Raw genomic sequence first — 17,040 nt, forward strand, 5'->3', positions numbered from 1 at the left:
TTTTAGGGAGTGAAACGACTTCCTATGATATTACAATGGTGGCTCCAGGACATCAGACATTTGTCTAAACACCCAGAACGCACAGCACCAAGAGTGAACCCTAAAGTCACCTGTGGACTCTGGGTAACAATGATGTGTCAGTGTGGGGTTATCCATTGTAACAAATACCCCACAGGGTGTACGTGCTACATTTGTTACACTGCACGGTCCTTTGGGGAGGCGTGGGCTGTGTCCACCAATGAGACCAGCTTGCAAGGTGGAAACGCAGGCACCTGGGAGGAAAGGGGACCGTGGTGCACTTTACCCCCTGCCCAGGGAGTCCTCTGTGTGTGCATCAGGGGACAGGAAAGGGAAACAGGATTGTGTTGTCCTCTTGGGCCCTGTCTCTCCACCAGGATTCTTTTTCCAGTGCCCCACATGCCCGCTGGCCTGAGTGCCCAGGGTACGTTTCTGGGCCTGGAACACCCCCACCCCATCCTTAATAGGAACATGTGCAGTGATAGTTGGGGAGGCCGTGCATGCCGGAGGAGGGGGTGTCTGGGAAAGCTCTCTACCTTCCTCTCCATTCCGCTCCGAACCTAGAGCTGGCCCCCCCTCCAAAATAATCTCATTTTTAGAAAACGGTGCAACGGTGTTCATCAAGGGAACCCAGGCACCCACAGCTGGGCTCACTGTCTCTAGCCCTGCTAGCAGCCCTGGGCTGTGGTCGGAACATTCTTAGGCCCACGGTAACTGTACCCTACTCTCTCCCCAGCACTGCAGAGAGCGGCCCCGGTCCATGGTAGTCATCGAGGTGTTCACCCCTGTGGTGCAGCGAATCCTCAAGCATAACATGGTGAGTTCCCCCTGCCCCAACACCCAGACCCCAGCGCCCAGTGCATGAGGCCCCGTGCACCTACCTGGCCTTTTGTGTTGGCACAGATTTGGGGGATAGGATTGGCCCAGCCTGACAGCCAGGAACTGGGGTTGAGATTCTGGTTAAGGAGTTTTGGGGGTTTTGTACAGCTTGTCCTCCATTATGGCAACAGGAAGAATCTTTTTGCAGTACATAAGAATTACAAAAAGACCGTGGCTGGAGGAGAAGAGGAAAGCCTCCCAGGGAGAATAGGCCCAAATAATGTCTGTAGATGCCTCGCCCTCAAGGACCCAGAACATAACTTCTCACTCCTTTAGTGTGGGCTGTGCACAGCGAGGTCCTTCCAGAGAGCACTATATGGAAGGGGGCAAGAGTCGCCTTGCAGTGGAGAAAACAGACACACCCAGACTCAGTCAGATGATCAAGGTCAACATCAACAACAATAAGCCAATTTGACATAATTTCTCCTTGATATGATGTATAAAAACTACATTTGACCTCTATGGTCTTCCTCCCAGTAACCCATCACCCCATTGCAATCATGAGAAAAACATCAGACAAATCCCAAGAACGGGACAATCTACAAAGTACCTGGCCAATCCTCCCCACGGTCAAGGTCATCAAAAACAAGGAGATTCTAGGAAACTGTCACAGCTCAGAGGAGTCTACGGGGCATGACGACTAAATGTCATTTGGGGCCCTCCATGGAGTCCCAGAATCGAAGAGGGACATGAAGGCAAAACTGAGGAAATCTGAATAAAGCATGGCCTTTAATTTTTTTTTTTTTTTAAATACAAAGGCAGGGTTTACTTGCACACTTACAGTGGGTGGGGTGCTTGTAATCTGTGTGGCCCCTTGGTGTTCCCTCATCATTCCAGGGACAGCAGCAAATGCCATTATTTGCCCTGTACGACACAAGGAAACTGAGGCTTAGCTAGGTCCACTAAGTGGCCACAGGGGCCACAGGTAGGAATAAGAATAACATCTTTTTGCAGATGTTTATTGAACACTTTCTTAGAGTCAAGAGTGTGACGCTCTTTGAGTGTATTGTGTCATTAACCCTCGTGCCCTTCCCATGACATCTGTGCACAGGAGGAATCTGGGACCCAGAAAGGCAGGACAGGAAAGGCAGGGTCTGATGAGCAGCTGTGGGTGCTCCTGGGGGGAGCTAAGGAGCAGACAGCCTGAGGCCAGGGTTCCTAGTCACATGTTGTACTGAGCCAGCCACCACCTTAGACTTTAGAGCCTCCTGGAGCGTGTGAAAACAACTGAAAAAGGGTAACCACAAATCATTTCGCTTGTGATGTAGCTTGCCTGTCTCCACATCATAGCCCTGAAGAATACTGTATCACCTACAGCCCCTTCCCCAGTCAGGAGTGGAAGTGCATGATACATGTGCTCCTCTACCCCTTCCATACTCATGGCAGACATCATTAATCAATTACAGCACTCTTCCTGTAGAGCCAGAGATAGCATCAGACTGTTTCCCCTCCTGCTTTCCAGGCCACCACTACCAACTGAATCGTGTTAGTACCATAATGAACACTATGTACCATTCTCTACCCTCAGCGATTGCAAACCATAATTGAATTGTTGCTGATTTCTGAGCCCCTCCTAGATTTGGGGTAAATTCATTTCTTGTTTTCAGAACACAGGGGAGAGGGACACCCTGTGCAGTTCTTTCTCCAGGACAAGGAGACTTCCCACTGGGGGATAGGAAGGGGTTTCTGCCTTAATTTGGGTGCTCATAGTTTCAAGGGGGAGATCTTTCTGGCTTTGGCCACGTGGGAGGAAAGGGGCCCTACTCGTTAACTTTAAAATCACTGCGGGTGTAGTGTATGGGGAGGGCCGTGCCATGTTGGAGTTCAGAGCAAAGGTTCTTCAGGTTTTCTTGCAAAGGACCTTAACTTGTCAATGGCAGAGCCATACCCCCAGGACATACTTGGCAGGGGAATGCCTCTTGAGGCACATAAACATTTTTGCATATTCCATGTTAGTCAATAAACCATTTCATAAGGGTTCTTTGGGGACATCTGACTTCAAAGGGAAAAAATTCAGAATTCAGACAGCCTCTCAGGGCTTCACCATACAACGCCTCTCTTGTATTTGGTTAGTTTTATGGGCCTGGAGTGTTGACCATGTAATAATTTTCTCTATAAAAATCAGAACAACTCTCGGCAGACCCAGAATTTATAGTATCTGTGGCGGTCTGGCAGAGAGTAGGGACCCTCAGCCATGAGTCCTCACCTCATTTGTAACGAGTACCCCCTAAGTGATCCCAGGTGTCTGGGGATGCTTTAACACACCCAGATCCCACCTTGTTCTTGGCGCCTACTAATTACACACCATGAGCGGTGGCGTCAGAGGAGAACTGCAGGGAGAACCGAGGAGGATCCGCCCCTCGTGTAGAAGAACAGACTGTATTAAACAGTGATTATGGCCATGCCAGGCACGGGAAGACCTGATCTCGTGGAATCCTGACAACACAGGCGGTGGGCGAGATAGAGCTTTGACATTCACTCATTGAATGCTCCCTGATGCTTAATGAGTGGCCATGGGTCAGCAGCACCGTTCTGGAGCTGGCGCGCTCAGCTGGTGTGGGGGTCAGGTCTCTGGCTAAGGAGCATAAGCCATGAGCCTGTTGGGGTAGCATGAACAGTGACTTCTCTTCACCCCAAATACAGTGTTTTTCCTTAAGGAGGCTCTCAGATATTTAGGAAACGGGGGAACATAGCCACAGTGCTGTTGTGGGATTTGGGGGCTCCCCCGTTCCGAGTGTATCTCTTGCAAATATGTTATGTGCCCCATTTCATGGATGAGCAAACTGAAGCTTTGAGAGTCTCAAAGAACGTTCCTTGCTAGACCGAGATAAAAAGTAGAAACAAAAGGAAGCAGTTCTTTAGTATGTTCCTCTGGAGATTCAATCCAAATAAAGCGCCAAACTGCGTTGTGAAGAACGGCCATGTGTCTCTGTGCCCCCATGCCCCTCGGGGTGTTCTTGTGGCAAAGGAGGCAAGAAGACATGGCTGTGGTCCCCAGTGGACCACCAGGTAATCTGACCTCCAGTTTTCCAAGGGGATTATATTTTTCAGAGGCTGCTGGATCCCTCTGTAAATGTTTATTTCCATGGAAATGACCTTGATTATTCAAAACTCCAGTAGCTAAGATGACAGTTACCTAAGTCTCTGTTGAAGCAGTTCATAGAATCATAAAACCCTAATGGTGGAAGGGGCTAGAGATCGCTTCTGTGGACCCTCATTCCATAGTGGGGACCGTGAGGCCCAGAGACGGGCGTGGCAGCCCAAAGCCAGATGAAATACTTGTGAGGCAGATGAACTGGCTCCGGGTCTCTGCTTCCCTCTTTATGTAGCGGGACAGGTGAGTGAAAGCTCTCTCCACTGTCTCTTGAGGACCCAGTTCAGCCCCTTTGACTCCACGTGAAGAAGCCTCCAGTGGCTCTAGAAACTCTCCTGGGAGCTCGCGGGAGGGCATGGTAGGAACGGGTTCCACTCAGAGCTTTCATGCCAGCTTCGGGGTCAGTTAGACCTGAAGGGGTCTCTACTTCTTTTCTACAGCTTAGAGTCCTGATTCAGGCTGCTCTCTTTAAAAAACAGGTTCCACTGAGATGGGTACAGAGGGACAGGTGTGGAGACTCTAGGCTCCCGTCCGTGTCTTGCTGGTCAGCCACATCACTTTTATGGAGGGTCTGGGCAGGGCCGTGCCGCTCCTGACTGGCCGGACACAGCCCGAGGGGCTGGCAGTCCCAGCACCTCCCCAGCCCTAGCCACAACTCTGGAAATGAATGTGGCAGCCAGATTCACAGGCCCCTGTCCAGCCCATGCCTCTCTCCTCTGCTCCTGGCAAGCCCCAAGCCCGCCACTGGGCTGGGTGCCGCCTTCCTGCCTCCTGGCAGAGCTCGCTGTGGCGTGGCCCCTGTCTTCCTGACACCTGGAAGAGGCCGAGCACAGCAGCCACCAGTTATGGCCCTCGGCCGGCACAGGCAGGGTCCCTGTGTCCTTGACCTGGCCCCTCGACAGAGCGCCACAGTGGACCCTTTAGTTCCGGGGGGCTGGTGGATGGAGACGCGCAGGCACTGCTTTCCCTAGTGTGGCACAGATGGGGCCTCCCACCAGGGCCGTCGCCCTGTCCCCTCATGATAGTGACACATGCCAGTGCCTCTCCTGCCACTAATGCCTGGTGCATGCACACGCGCCTAGGCTCCTCATTGCACATGCATGCCTCTGTCTACACCAGCCTCTCACAAACACACATCCATTCACACCCACCTCTCTCACTCACTGCCTTCCACACCCACCTCACACTTCCACACCCACCTCACACTCTCCTTCCACACCCACCTCTCACCTTCCACACCCACCTCACACTCTCCTTCCACACCCACCTCTCACCTTCCACACCCACCTCACACTCTCCTTCCACACCCACCTCTCACCTTCCACACCCACCTCACACTCTCCTTCCACACCCACCTCTCACCTTCCACACCCACCTCACACTTCCACACCCACCTCACACTTCCACACCCACCTCTCACAGTCTCCTCCTTCTACACCCACCTCTCTCACCTCCTTCCACACTCACCTCTCACCTTCCACACCCACCTCTCACACTCACCTCCTTCCACATCCACCTCTCACACCTCCACACCCAGCTCTCACACTCTCCTCCTTGTACACCCACCTCTCTCACCTCCTTCCACAGCCACCTCTCACCTTCCACACCCACCTCTCACACTCGCCTCCTTCCACATCCACCTCACACCTCCACACACACCCCTCTCACCTCCTTCCACATCCACCTCACACCTCCATACCCACCTATCACACCTCCACACCCACATATCACACTCACCTCCTTCCACATCCACCTCACACTCACCTCCACACCCCTGTCACACTGACCTCGTTCCACACCCACCTCTCTCACCTCCTTCCACACCCACCTCCCACTCACCTTCCACACCCACCTCTCTCCTCCTTCCACACCCACCTCATGCTCTCTTCCTTCCACACCCCACCTCACACCTCCTTCCACACCCACCTCACACTCACCTTCCACACCCACCTCACACTCACCTTCCACACCCACCTCTCTCCTCCTTCCACACCCACCTCATGCTCTCCTCCTTCCACACCCACCTCACACTCACCTCCTTCCACACCCACCTCACACTCACCTCCTTTCACACCCACGTCTCACACACCTCCTTCCACACTCCACATCCCCGTCAGAAGCACCCTCTCTTGTCTCCCCAGCCTTTCTGGCTCTCTTTTGTCTTTCTCATCTCATTTGTCCCGCACGTGCGTTTTGAGGGTGGCTTTCTCTACAGCCAAAAGCACCTGCTCATCAGATGGTCCTTCAGAGCGGAAGTGCAGGTGTCACGGTGCCGTTCTTTGAAGTAGACGCCACCTGTCCTTTCGAGAGGGTTGGCGTTTCCCCATTGCCTTCCCCATCGACAGCTCCAGGCAGAGCCGGGTCCTGCCCTTCCTTCCGGTGTCATGGCTGCCCTGGGCTCCTGCCCTGCCTGGCATCATGCCCTGACTCCTGTCCTCTGCTCTCTCTGCAGGACTTTGGGAAGTGCCCGCGACTGAGGCTGTTTACTCAGGAGTACATCCTTGCCTTGAACGAGCTCAACGCGGGGATGGAAGTGGTGAAGAAGTTCATTCAGAGGTGGGTCTTCAGCGCGACGCCCCTCTTTAGCCTCGGAGCCACTTTCTTCTCTGATCCTGTTTCCTCAGATATCCCTGGGGGCTGTTGTGTAATTAAATGAAGACTCCCTCTATGAGGAAGCCCCTAGCCCACTGCACGGTGCCCGATAGGAGCTCAGAAAACGGCGGTGGACCTCAGCAACACTACTGTTTCCTCAGGTCCCACGACCCCTCGGGCTGTGGGCGCCATGTGTTTAGGACTCACGCCCACCCCTGGTGGTCCCAGAGCATCGACGGGCGCTTGAACAATCACCCCTAAAACATAACCCACAGGAAGCCAAATATTCTTGCTCCTCACTCACTTTTGGTACTTGGGGTTGGTGTTTTGGTTTTGGTTTTTTTTTTTTTGGAGGAGGCTTGTTTTTGCTTTTTTTTAATTTTAAATTTTCTCTCCGTGCTCCAGTTTCCTCATCTGTAACACAAGAACCATAGTACCCATCACCCAGTTAGTGCGATGCTCCAGTGATTAGTAGACACAACACACAGAGAACGCTGCAGAAGTCTCGTGTCAGGCCAAGCTGCCATCATTCTTGTTCTTCTCATCTTTTTTGTTTGTTTTGAGATGGAGTCTCGCTCTGTCACCCAGGCTGGAGTGCAGTGGCTCGATCTCGGCTCACTGCAACCTTCGGCTCCCGGGTTCAAGCAATTCTCCTGCCTCAGCCTCCCAAGTAGCTGGGATTGCAGGCACATGTTAGCATGCCTGGCTAATTTTTGTATTTTTAGTAGAGACAGGGTTTCACCGTGTTGGCCAGGCTGGTCTCGAACTCCTGACCTCAGGAGATCCACCTACTTCGGCCTCCCAAAGTGCTGGCATTACAGGCGTGAGCCACTGCCCCCAGACTCTTCTCATCTTTTAAGAAAATCACAATAACCCATTTAAAAAAGTTCTGAAATTACATATTTCCTAAATATGCTCACCTGGAACTCACGAAGCCGTTTGAGGGTGGCTTTGTGACATGCCCTCAGGCCAGAGTCCTGGTGACACCACCCAGCTGTGGTTTGCAACATCTTGTCAGGTTAGGCCATTCTTAGTGACAGCAGCCTTGATGGCAATTTCCCAGAAATGGTACAGCTATTATCCTTAGGACCAGAAAAATAGCCATGACAAGTAATAATTAGTGGCACTTATTGAGGACTTATTGACTATGCTGCTGACTGTATGCTAAGCCGAAATGACCCTCATCATTTTTCTTCCAAAGCAGGACATGTTTGAAAGTAGAATGAGGTGTTAGGAATAATTATTCCTGAACCACCAGGTGTAAGCATGACTGTCCCAGGACATATGGCCACCATTTGCTAGGTCTGTCCGTGAATTAGAAAAGCTGGTGCCGGCCGGGCGCGGTGGCTCAAGCCTGTAATCCCAGCACTTTGGGAGGCCGAGACGGGCGGATCACGAGGTCAGGAGATCGAGACCATCCTGGCTAACACGGTGAAACCCCGTCTCTACTAAAAAATACAAAAACCTAGCCGGGCGAGGTGGCTGGCGCCTGTAGTCCCAGCTACTCGGGAGGCTGAGGCAGGAGAATGGCGTGAACCCGGGAGGCGGAGCTTGCATTGAGCCGAGATCCGGCCACTGCACTCCAGCCTGGGCGACAGAGCGAGACTCCGTCTCAAAAAAAAAAAAAAAAAAAAAAAAAAGAAAAGCTGGTGCTAACTGTACCCCCCGAGGAGGTGGCCGCTGTCCTCATTTTATAGCTGCAGAAACAGGGTGGAGAGTTTAGGAGGTTTCCAAGGCCACTCGGGTTTGAACCCAGGAACCCTGGATCTGGAGTGTACAGCCGGGAGCTTTGCCTTCTGCTGCCTGCACGTGGCACAGACGGGACCCAAATCCTGGTGCCACCAATTGCACAGCAAAGGCTCTCAGAGCCCCCCAAGCGGTGCTGGCAGAGCGGGCAGTCCTGTACCTGGCCTTCCCTTGTCCCCTTTCCCCTGTCTGTGGGCCTCACTCCTGCAGGCTTCTCACCCCGGCCCTCTGCTTTTTTCCAGCATGCACGGCCCCACAGGGCATTGCCCCCACCCCCGGGTCCTGCCCAACCTGGTGGCCGTGTGCCTGGCTGCCATCTACTCCTGCTATGAAGAGTTCATCAACAGGTCAGTTGCTGAACCACTGCCACCCAGAGGGCTTGGGAGGGGCAAACTGTCATCCCCATCATGGGCAGAGTCACCAAGAACTGACCAGGCCGGAGAGGTGGAGTAGCTGTTTACTGGGCAGACTTCATGGTGTATTTGCCAGTTCCCCTGGGCCCAGAACCCAGGGATGCTGCTGAAGAAGCAAGCACTGAGTCAGCACCGCAACTGCAAGGCTGTTAGAGCTGCTTGGCTTTAGGGACAGATGTTTTATGCTGAAGATCTCTCGCCACCAGAGAGGTATGACACACTGGTGTGTGTGTGAATGTGTGCACATGGGTATACAAATGCATGTGTGAACTGTACACATACATGTGACTGTGTGTACGTGTGTGCACATGGAGGTGTGAATATGTGCCTGCTGTTGGGGACAAGGGTTGACAGTAAGGTTTAGCCTGTCTGGTCTTGCCTTTGAGAACACAGGCTTTTGCTCATGATTTGCATGGTTTTATTTTTTCGATACAGGGTCTCACTCTGTCACTTAGGCTGTGCTGGAATACAGCGTTGATCACAGGCACATGCCACCACTCATGGCTAATATTTAAAATTTTTTTTGTAAAGACAGGATCTTGCTATGTTACCCAGACTGGCCTCAAACTCCTGGGCTTAAGCAGTCTTCCCACTTTGACCTCCCAGAATGCTGAGGTTACAGGCGTGAGCCACTGCACCTGTTTTTCTTGAGCGCCTGCCGTGTGCTTGACACAATTTCAGTGCTAGAGAGCGAGCAAGATCACAAATTCCCTGCTCTTTTGGGGCTTCCATTCTACCAGGAAGAGATCATGTACAAGTAAATGTGCAAGATCATGTCAGAGGGTAAGAAAAACCATGCGAGCAATAAAACCAAGTGGTGGGGTAGCAAGTGACCGGAAGAGGTGAGGCAGGGTCTCCGCCTGGCTTTGGAGCCTCCAAAAGGAAACTCCAAGACCAGCGTTTGGGTGGAAGTGGCTTCCTAGGAAGATGGTCCCAGGAAACACTGGGGGACAGGGAAGGAAGGACAGCAGTAAAGTATGAATTAATAAGCAGATGTGGCTGGGTGCGGTGGCTCACACCTATAATCCCAGCACTTTGGGAGGCCAAGGCAGGCAGATCACTTGAGGTCAGGAGTTCGAGTCCAGCCTGGCCAACATGGTGAAACCCCGTCTCTACTAAAAAAATACAAAAATTAGCCGGGCGTGGTGGCACATGACTGTACTCAGCTACTCAGGAGGCTGAGGCAGGAGAATAGCTTGAACCTGGGAGGCAGAGGTTGCAGTGAGCCAAGATCATACCACTGCACTCCAGCCTGGGCAACAGAGTGAGACTTCTTCTCAAAAATAAATAAATAAATAAGCAAGCAAGCAATCGGGTGACCACTTCGGGCAGCTGGCATGCACTCCCACTGTGCCCCAGGAGGCCATGCGGAGCACACTGAGAATTGCTGTGCTGAGATTGCTCAGCCGAGGCTGGCTCTGCTGGGGGAGTCACTCACCAGCTCCCATCCCTCGCTGGCTGAGAACTGCTCCCGGGATGCAGACTGATGCAGGTGCCATTACTTTATGGGGAACTTTCTGCAGTGACCTCTGGTGTCATTGGAGGGGATGTGACATGCAGAACGCAGTGGTCTCTGCTGCAGCCACCCAGTTGTTCAGGTGGTACACTGCACAACTCTAAGGAGACCAACATGAGTCCAGACCCTGCCAGAGCTAGGGATACGGCAGGAGGGTATTTCAGTCTTTTCTCAAAACCAAGGCGGTAGAGCATTCGGAGTCGCTGAAAACCTGGCAGGGGCCACTTCTCAAACAAATGCCATACTGCTGAGATCTTGGGAAGGGAAAGGCATTTGATAAATTGGGGGCTGCTTCCTTGCAGCAGGCCATGAGAGAGGGTCACTGTTTTAATGCCTTCAGCCTCAGGTCCCGACGTTCAAAGGGGACCATGTCCCACCTTGAATCACTTCCCTGATGAGAAAGAAGTGCAGGGACTCCAGGGGCCAGAATGTGGAGATGGGAGGCTGCCCATTCCCAAGGGCTTGTTCTGGAGCTGACAACACGGTGAGGCAAAAAGAGGAGAAAACGGAAGCCAGAGGGTAGTGCCAGGCCTGCACTTTTTACATTTTTAGTAGAGACGGGGTTTCACCATGTTAGCCAGGATGGTCTCAATCTCCTGACCTCGTGATCTGCCCACCTTGGCCTCCCAAAGTGCTGGGATTACAGGCGTGAGCCACCGCGCCTGGCCTACAGTATTTAAGTTATGCCCAGAGTGTGCAGGAGCCAGCTCACCCATTTCTTTTGGGAACACGTCGCTTCCAAGTTCTGTAATGATATCATGTCGGTAGCTTGAAGTAGCTGTGGTGGGAGTATTTACACAAAAGAAATTGGTAAGCACTGCAGATCAGGGCTTCTTCCTTTCTTTGAGACAGAGCTTTGCTCTTGTCGCCCAGGCTGGAGTGCAGTGGCACAATCTTGGCTCGCTGCAGCCTCCACCTCCTGGGTTCAAGCGATTCTCCTGCCTCAGCTTCCTGAGTAGCTGGGATTACAGGTGTGGGCCACCACACCTGGCTAACCTTTGTATTTTTGGTAGAGATGGGGTTTTACTTTGTTGGCCAGGCTGGTCTCGAACTCCTGACCTCAAGTGATCTGCCCGCCTCGGCTTCCCAAAGTGCTGGAATTACAGGCGTGAGCCACTGCCCCCGGCCAGATCAGGGCTTTTTTCTTTGGAGAGTTGGTTGTTAGACATTTACCAGCGTACCTTGGGTTATATCTCAGGTTTTTTTTAAAAAAACAAAGAAACAAAAGGGTGCCCAGGACCCTCCCAGTGCCATTCTGATTTAATTAGGATGGCCCTGGCGTCTGTTTTTGGAAGGAGCCTCAGGGAGGTGATATTTACGTTGATACCTCCTGGCTGTTCTCCAGGTAAGAAGCAGGAAGAAGGTGACCCAGGGAGAGAACCACACGGGCAAAGGCCTGGCAGTGATGGGTGAAGGTGCCATTGGTCACAATGATTTTGTTTTTGTTTTTTGGATTTTTTTGGAAACAGTTTCACTCTGTCACCCAAGCTGGAGTGCAGTGGCGCAATCTCTGCTCACTGCAACCTCTGCATCCTGTGTTGAAGCAATTTTCATGCCTCAGCCACCCAAATAGCTGGGATTACAGGTGTGCACCACCACGCCTGGCTAATTTTTATTTTATTTTATTTTATTTATTTATTTATTTGTATTTTTAGTAGAGATGGGATTTTGCCATGTTGGCCAGACTAGTGTCAAACTCCTGGCCTCAAGTAAAATTCCCCCCTCAGCCTCCAAAAGTGCTGGGATTACAGGGGTGAGCCACCGTGCCCATCTACAATGTTTTTGTATCTATGGGTCCTTGAACCACTACTTCAGAATCACCTGGACTGCTTTAAAATAGATTCCTGGCTGCAGTATTTCTGGGGTATGGCCCAGGAGTCTGCATTCTAAACAAACTGCACAAGTCATTCTGCTGCACGCTGAATGTGGAGGTCCCTGCGGGGGAGGAGCCAAAGGAAATCCAGTGTGACTGGAGCAGAGAGAAGGAAAGGGAAGCAAAAGATGGAGTTGGAGAGAGAAGCAGCGCTGGGCCATGAGTAGACAGCTTCTCACACCTCCTAGTGCCTGGGACTCTCTAGGGCTTGGCATTAAAATGAAGATTCGGATTCAGCAGGTCTGGGGCAGGACCTGAGACTCTGCTTGTGTCACAAGCTCTCAGGCGAAGCTGTGGGCTGGGGATCACACTGTAAGTAGCGGGGCTGTCCTGGGTTTCAGTGGCAGAACTTTTATCCTGGGAGCGTTGGAGAGTCCATAGTGGGTTGTAAGTGGAGAAGGGATGTGATGGGATTTCAGTTCCATTCCCCTCTGGCTGCTGCTGTGAGGAGGATGGAGTAGGGGGCAGATGTGACCCTGGGGAACTGTTAGGTGCCTGTGGCAAGGAGATGCCAGGTTGGAGGCTGGCGAGGGTGAGACAGTGCCTGCTGCCTCCCGCCCACCCTGGCTCAGCCATGCTGAGCCCCGTCGGAGCCCACGTTAGCTTGGGTTCCAGCTGATGCCATAAGTTTCCTGGATGTCACCCAGAGAAGCACGATACTGCCAACACATTTCTTGGGCTCAGGTCCATGACGCCCCCTCAGTCGGTCCCTTCAAGATAAAGCCCGTCATGTCCTCCAGGCCATCCACAGTGCTCTTTGTGGGCAAATGTACACAATGTACTCACACTGAAAAGAACAGACAGCTTGACCCAGGTTAGCGTGGCTCTCTCGAAAATCACCAATCTGAGCCAAACAGCCTTGAAAATCCACTTTTAAAACCCGGCAAAGGCAAACAAAGAGAAATGGAGTGTTGAGCACTTGGGGAGCAAATCAGATCTGAACCAAAGAATTTAGGTCTCTCCCCATCACAGACCACACACAAGTTTTTATCAACGATAGAATTCTCGGACTTCAGCCGGCGGATTATTTGTCCCAGCAAAGCTGAAAGTATATTTATTAAACACCCTTGGTGGGCTCAGCTCGGGCCTGGTTTCTGGCATGTGCTGGATCCACTCAGACCCTTCCTGTGCATGGGGCTCAAGTTCTGCACACAGCCCTTGGAAGGGCTACTCACAGGCTCCCTCCCACCCCTTCCCCCAGCCACAACAATTCCCCAAGCGGAATGCCCGCAGTGTGGCTCTGTCCTCAAGCCTGGGAGCCCCTTTAGAGGCACAGGATCCATGCCTGTGACACATCTGGGGAAGGACTAGATAAGCAGCTGTTCTCAATCATGCCATTGTGCTCGAAGTCTTGGATTAGTGGATCTCAACCTTGACCACACACATGAGGAACCTTAAAAATTGCTCATGTCCAGGTCCCACCCTGGAGATTCCTGTCTAACTGGGCTTTGGGATGTTTAGAAGTATACCCAGGGGATCCTGGTGTCCAGCCAGGGGTGGAAAGCTTTGGTTTAGGAGGAGTTCGAGGGTAGGAAGGGCAAGAGTAGCAGGAAGAAATCAAGGAAGACTTCCTAGAGGAGGGGACCTGCACAGATCTTGGGGGACCTTGGAAGCCAACCTAGTTAGAAGGATCCTGGGCTTTGGGGTCTGGGAGATCTGGTTTCAAATCCCATCTCCATCAACTCATGGGCTGTTTAATTCGGGGTAGATCATTTAACTTCTGAGACTGTCTTTCCTCGCCTGTGGCACACAGACAGGAATCACTGTTCAGTGATGTCTGTGAGCATCTGTATGACTGCACTTAGCACTGTGCCGGCCATGGGCACCAGCAGAGGAACCCACTGATGGTACTACTGTCCCTTACAACAATGCACCTCCCAGGCAACTGGGCACCTTGGGAAGCACTCAGTCAGAGGAGGGACTTTAACCAGGTCAAGGCTCTGACAGGTCCTGCCGTTAAGAGGCCTAATGTCATCTTGTTTGCCCCAGCATTTCCCTAACAAATGTGAGATTAATAATGCCATAGAGCCCCTTTCTGAGTTAACACCTGTTAACACCTTGTGCAGGCTTCTATTCCTCCGGGCAGTCAGAGATGCTGTGCCTGGAAGGTTACCCAGGAGGAGTGGGGGTTCTGCAGACAGGAGGGCTAGACTCCAGGGCCCAGACTGGAATTCTGGGGTTTGGGATCCCATTGAAGTGGGTTCCCAGGAGGAGGGCAGATACTGAGCTTGCTCACTTTGGGGGCAGGAGAGCAGAGTCCTGGAGGACATTGTGGCATGAGGTCAGGGATTGGAGGGTAGTTAAACCACAGGAAGCAACTAAAAGCAAAATAGTAGATCCCGTTGGCTTATCAAGAAAGTGGCCAGTGGTGTTTTGGTGGAGAATGCCAGGAGCCTTATGGCTGTCATGTAGAGATCAGCATCCACTCAGTCGGTCAGCAAATGTTTATTGAGCACCTGTTATGTGCTGAAGTGACAGCATGGACTGTAGAGACAGGCAGCCTGGGTTGGGCTGCCATCCCCACCTCTTCCTGTCTAGACCTTGGGCAAGCCGCGCACCCAGGCTGAGCCTCAGTTTCCTCATTTCTAGCACGGGGATGATGATAGTATTACATTGTGGCCTCATCCTGGGATTCAGGAAGGCCTTTAGCCTGGTGGGTCGTGGTGCATCATGAACGGTGCCTGTACTCATGTGCCCTCTCCCGCCTCTTCCCCCAGCCGCGACAATTCCCCAAGCCTGAAGGAAATCCGGAATGGCTGCCAGCAGCCGTGCGACCGGAAGCCCACTTTACCTCTGCGCCTTCTGCACCCCAGCCCGGACCTGGTGTCTCAGGAAGCCACGCTGTCTGAGGCCCGGCTCAAGTCGGTGGTCGTGGCCTCCAGTGAGATCCACGTGGAGGTGGAACGCACCAGCACTGCCAAGCCGGCGCTGACGGCCAGCGCGGGCAACGACAGCGAGCCCAACCTCATCGACTGCCTCATGGTCAGCCCCGCCTGCAGCACCATGAGCATCGAGCTGGGCCCCCAGGCCGACCGCACGCTCGGCTGCTACGTGGAAATCCTCAAGCTGCTGTGAGTGCTCCCTGCGTGCGCGCCCCCAGGGCGGGCGGGAGGAGAATGGGCTTTGCTGCTGTGTGCGGCTGTGTTTGTTGGTTCAAACTACGCAGGTAGAGTGGTGTGTGTGTGAGTGCACACAAGCTGGTGTGTGCAAGAGTGTGCATAAGCACAAGTGTGGCTGTGAGTACAGGCATACAGGGTGCATTTGTACAGGTGGGTGAGGGACACGTGGGTGTGTGCACAGGTGGCTGTGGTTGTGTATCTGTGAACATATGGTGTGTGTATACACACACGTGGGGTGCATGCGTGGCTTTGTACCTGTATGCTTGAGTGCCTGGGCACATGTGTAAGGTACATGCCCAAGCATACATGTGTACATATGTCTGCACGAGTTTGTGTGTGTGTGAGGATCTGGATACATCTGCCAGGGTGTGCAGGAGCACAAGGGTTCCCAAGTATGTCTGTGAGTATGTGGACATCTCTGGTGTGTTGGGTGTGTGGGATCCTCTGAGCTTGTGAGTGTCTTTGTGTGCGTGAACGGCCATGGGTGGATGTGGGTGCGACGGCACATGTGGTCTGCTGAGTGTGGGTGTTTATAGGAGATGGGTGTGGGCATGCATGTGGATTTCTCTCTAGGGGTGTGTGTGTGTGTGTTAAATGCACAAGAGTGGGTATGTCTACTCACTTGTGCTAGTTTTGTGCACGAGTGGCTGTGGCTGCATGCATGTGGGTATAACCACTTGTGCTCTAGGGTTGGAGAGCATGTGTGTTTCTCTGTATATGTTTGGAGGTATGTGCATGAGCCCATGTGTGTTTGTATTGTGTGAGCCATGTATGCCGTGTGTCTTTGGGGTGTGAGCATCTGTGCATATGTGTGTGTCTGAGTGAGTGAGGGGTCATGGGCAGGAGTGTGTGAGTCTGTCTTGGGTATGTGGCTCTGCGTATTTGTGCCGTGTGCCTGGGTGTCTGTGTGCGCGCATTGGTGTTGCGTGTGCCTGTGTGTGGGTGTAGGAGACCCGTGGACCCGGGGCTGCCCTGGGTGGTGTGGCTTCTGAGCTGGCTCCTTCTGTGCCTGTCCCTCCCGCTCCCTGAACCTCAGTTGTGTGACTAAGGTAGAGGGGAGTACAGTTCTTAATCCGTGACCCCTAAGGGTCTCTCCAGCCTTGCCATCCACACATTCCTCCTGACACATCTCAAACCCGTGAGCACCTGGTTCCAGGAGCCCCAGTTTGAGGGACCTCATTGACTGTTCCCTTCTGCCCCCCACAGAGCCATGTGGTTCCACAGACAAGCTCAGGTCTGCAGACACTCAGCAGACACCTCCCGCTCGCTCGCTCCACAAACTCCTTCCTTCGGAACAGGCTCTGCGCCACTCTCAGGAGCTTTGAATCCAGAGATGGGCGCCTTCAGATGCAGCTGCTTGTGGTTGCTGGACTTTTCGGAGGGGTTGGGGGTCCAGCTGTGTTGTCACATTTATCCAGTGCATGATGCCTGTCTAGAACCAGGGCTCCCGGGGCCCTCAGCCTGCAGGGAGACCACTTGGCAGCCCGGTGCCTGGGCTGTTGTCTTTGTGGGTGGGCGGGGTTTCCCTGAGGCCCTGTGTCGTCACGCGGCTGGGCAGCGTTTGTTCATTCTGTCGTGTGTGTGTTGCTCCTGGAGTCTGCTCAGGGTCTGGAGGGACAGAGGGCAGCTTCTGAGGGCCTGGTGAGCTGGAGAAATGGCTGGGAGGCACCTTGGGGTGCCCCCTGTGCTCTACTGGCAAGGCCTGTGGTGTCTGCGAAGGTGAACACATGGGCACACACAGTCATGTGGCGTTTGCTGGTTTGAAGGAGATCGTGGAGGCAGCGTCCCCA

The 17,040-nt window shown here is 52.9% G+C and overlaps 1 protein-coding gene across 5 annotated transcripts in view; it reads left to right on the top strand.

Moving 5' to 3' along the window:
• The window catches only part of CMIP (c-Maf inducing protein), a 267,195-nt gene that overhangs the window by 218,546 nt on the left and 31,609 nt on the right, over window positions 1-17,040 (top strand). For all 5 annotated transcript variants that reach the window (XM_005592633.5, XM_065537566.2, XM_005592637.5 and 2 more), the window contains 4 exons: window positions 755-835; window positions 6,444-6,547; window positions 8,572-8,676; window positions 14,849-15,202. In XM_005592633.5, the coding sequence (XP_005592690.1) occupies window positions 755-835; window positions 6,444-6,547; window positions 8,572-8,676; window positions 14,849-15,202 (644 nt within the window). The remainder of the gene's footprint in view (window positions 1-754; window positions 836-6,443; window positions 6,548-8,571; window positions 8,677-14,848; window positions 15,203-17,040) is intronic.

Source organism: Macaca fascicularis, chromosome 20, assembly GCF_037993035.2.
Source record: "Macaca fascicularis isolate 582-1 chromosome 20, T2T-MFA8v1.1".
In the NCBI taxonomy this organism is placed as follows: domain Eukaryota; kingdom Metazoa; phylum Chordata; class Mammalia; order Primates; family Cercopithecidae; genus Macaca; species Macaca fascicularis.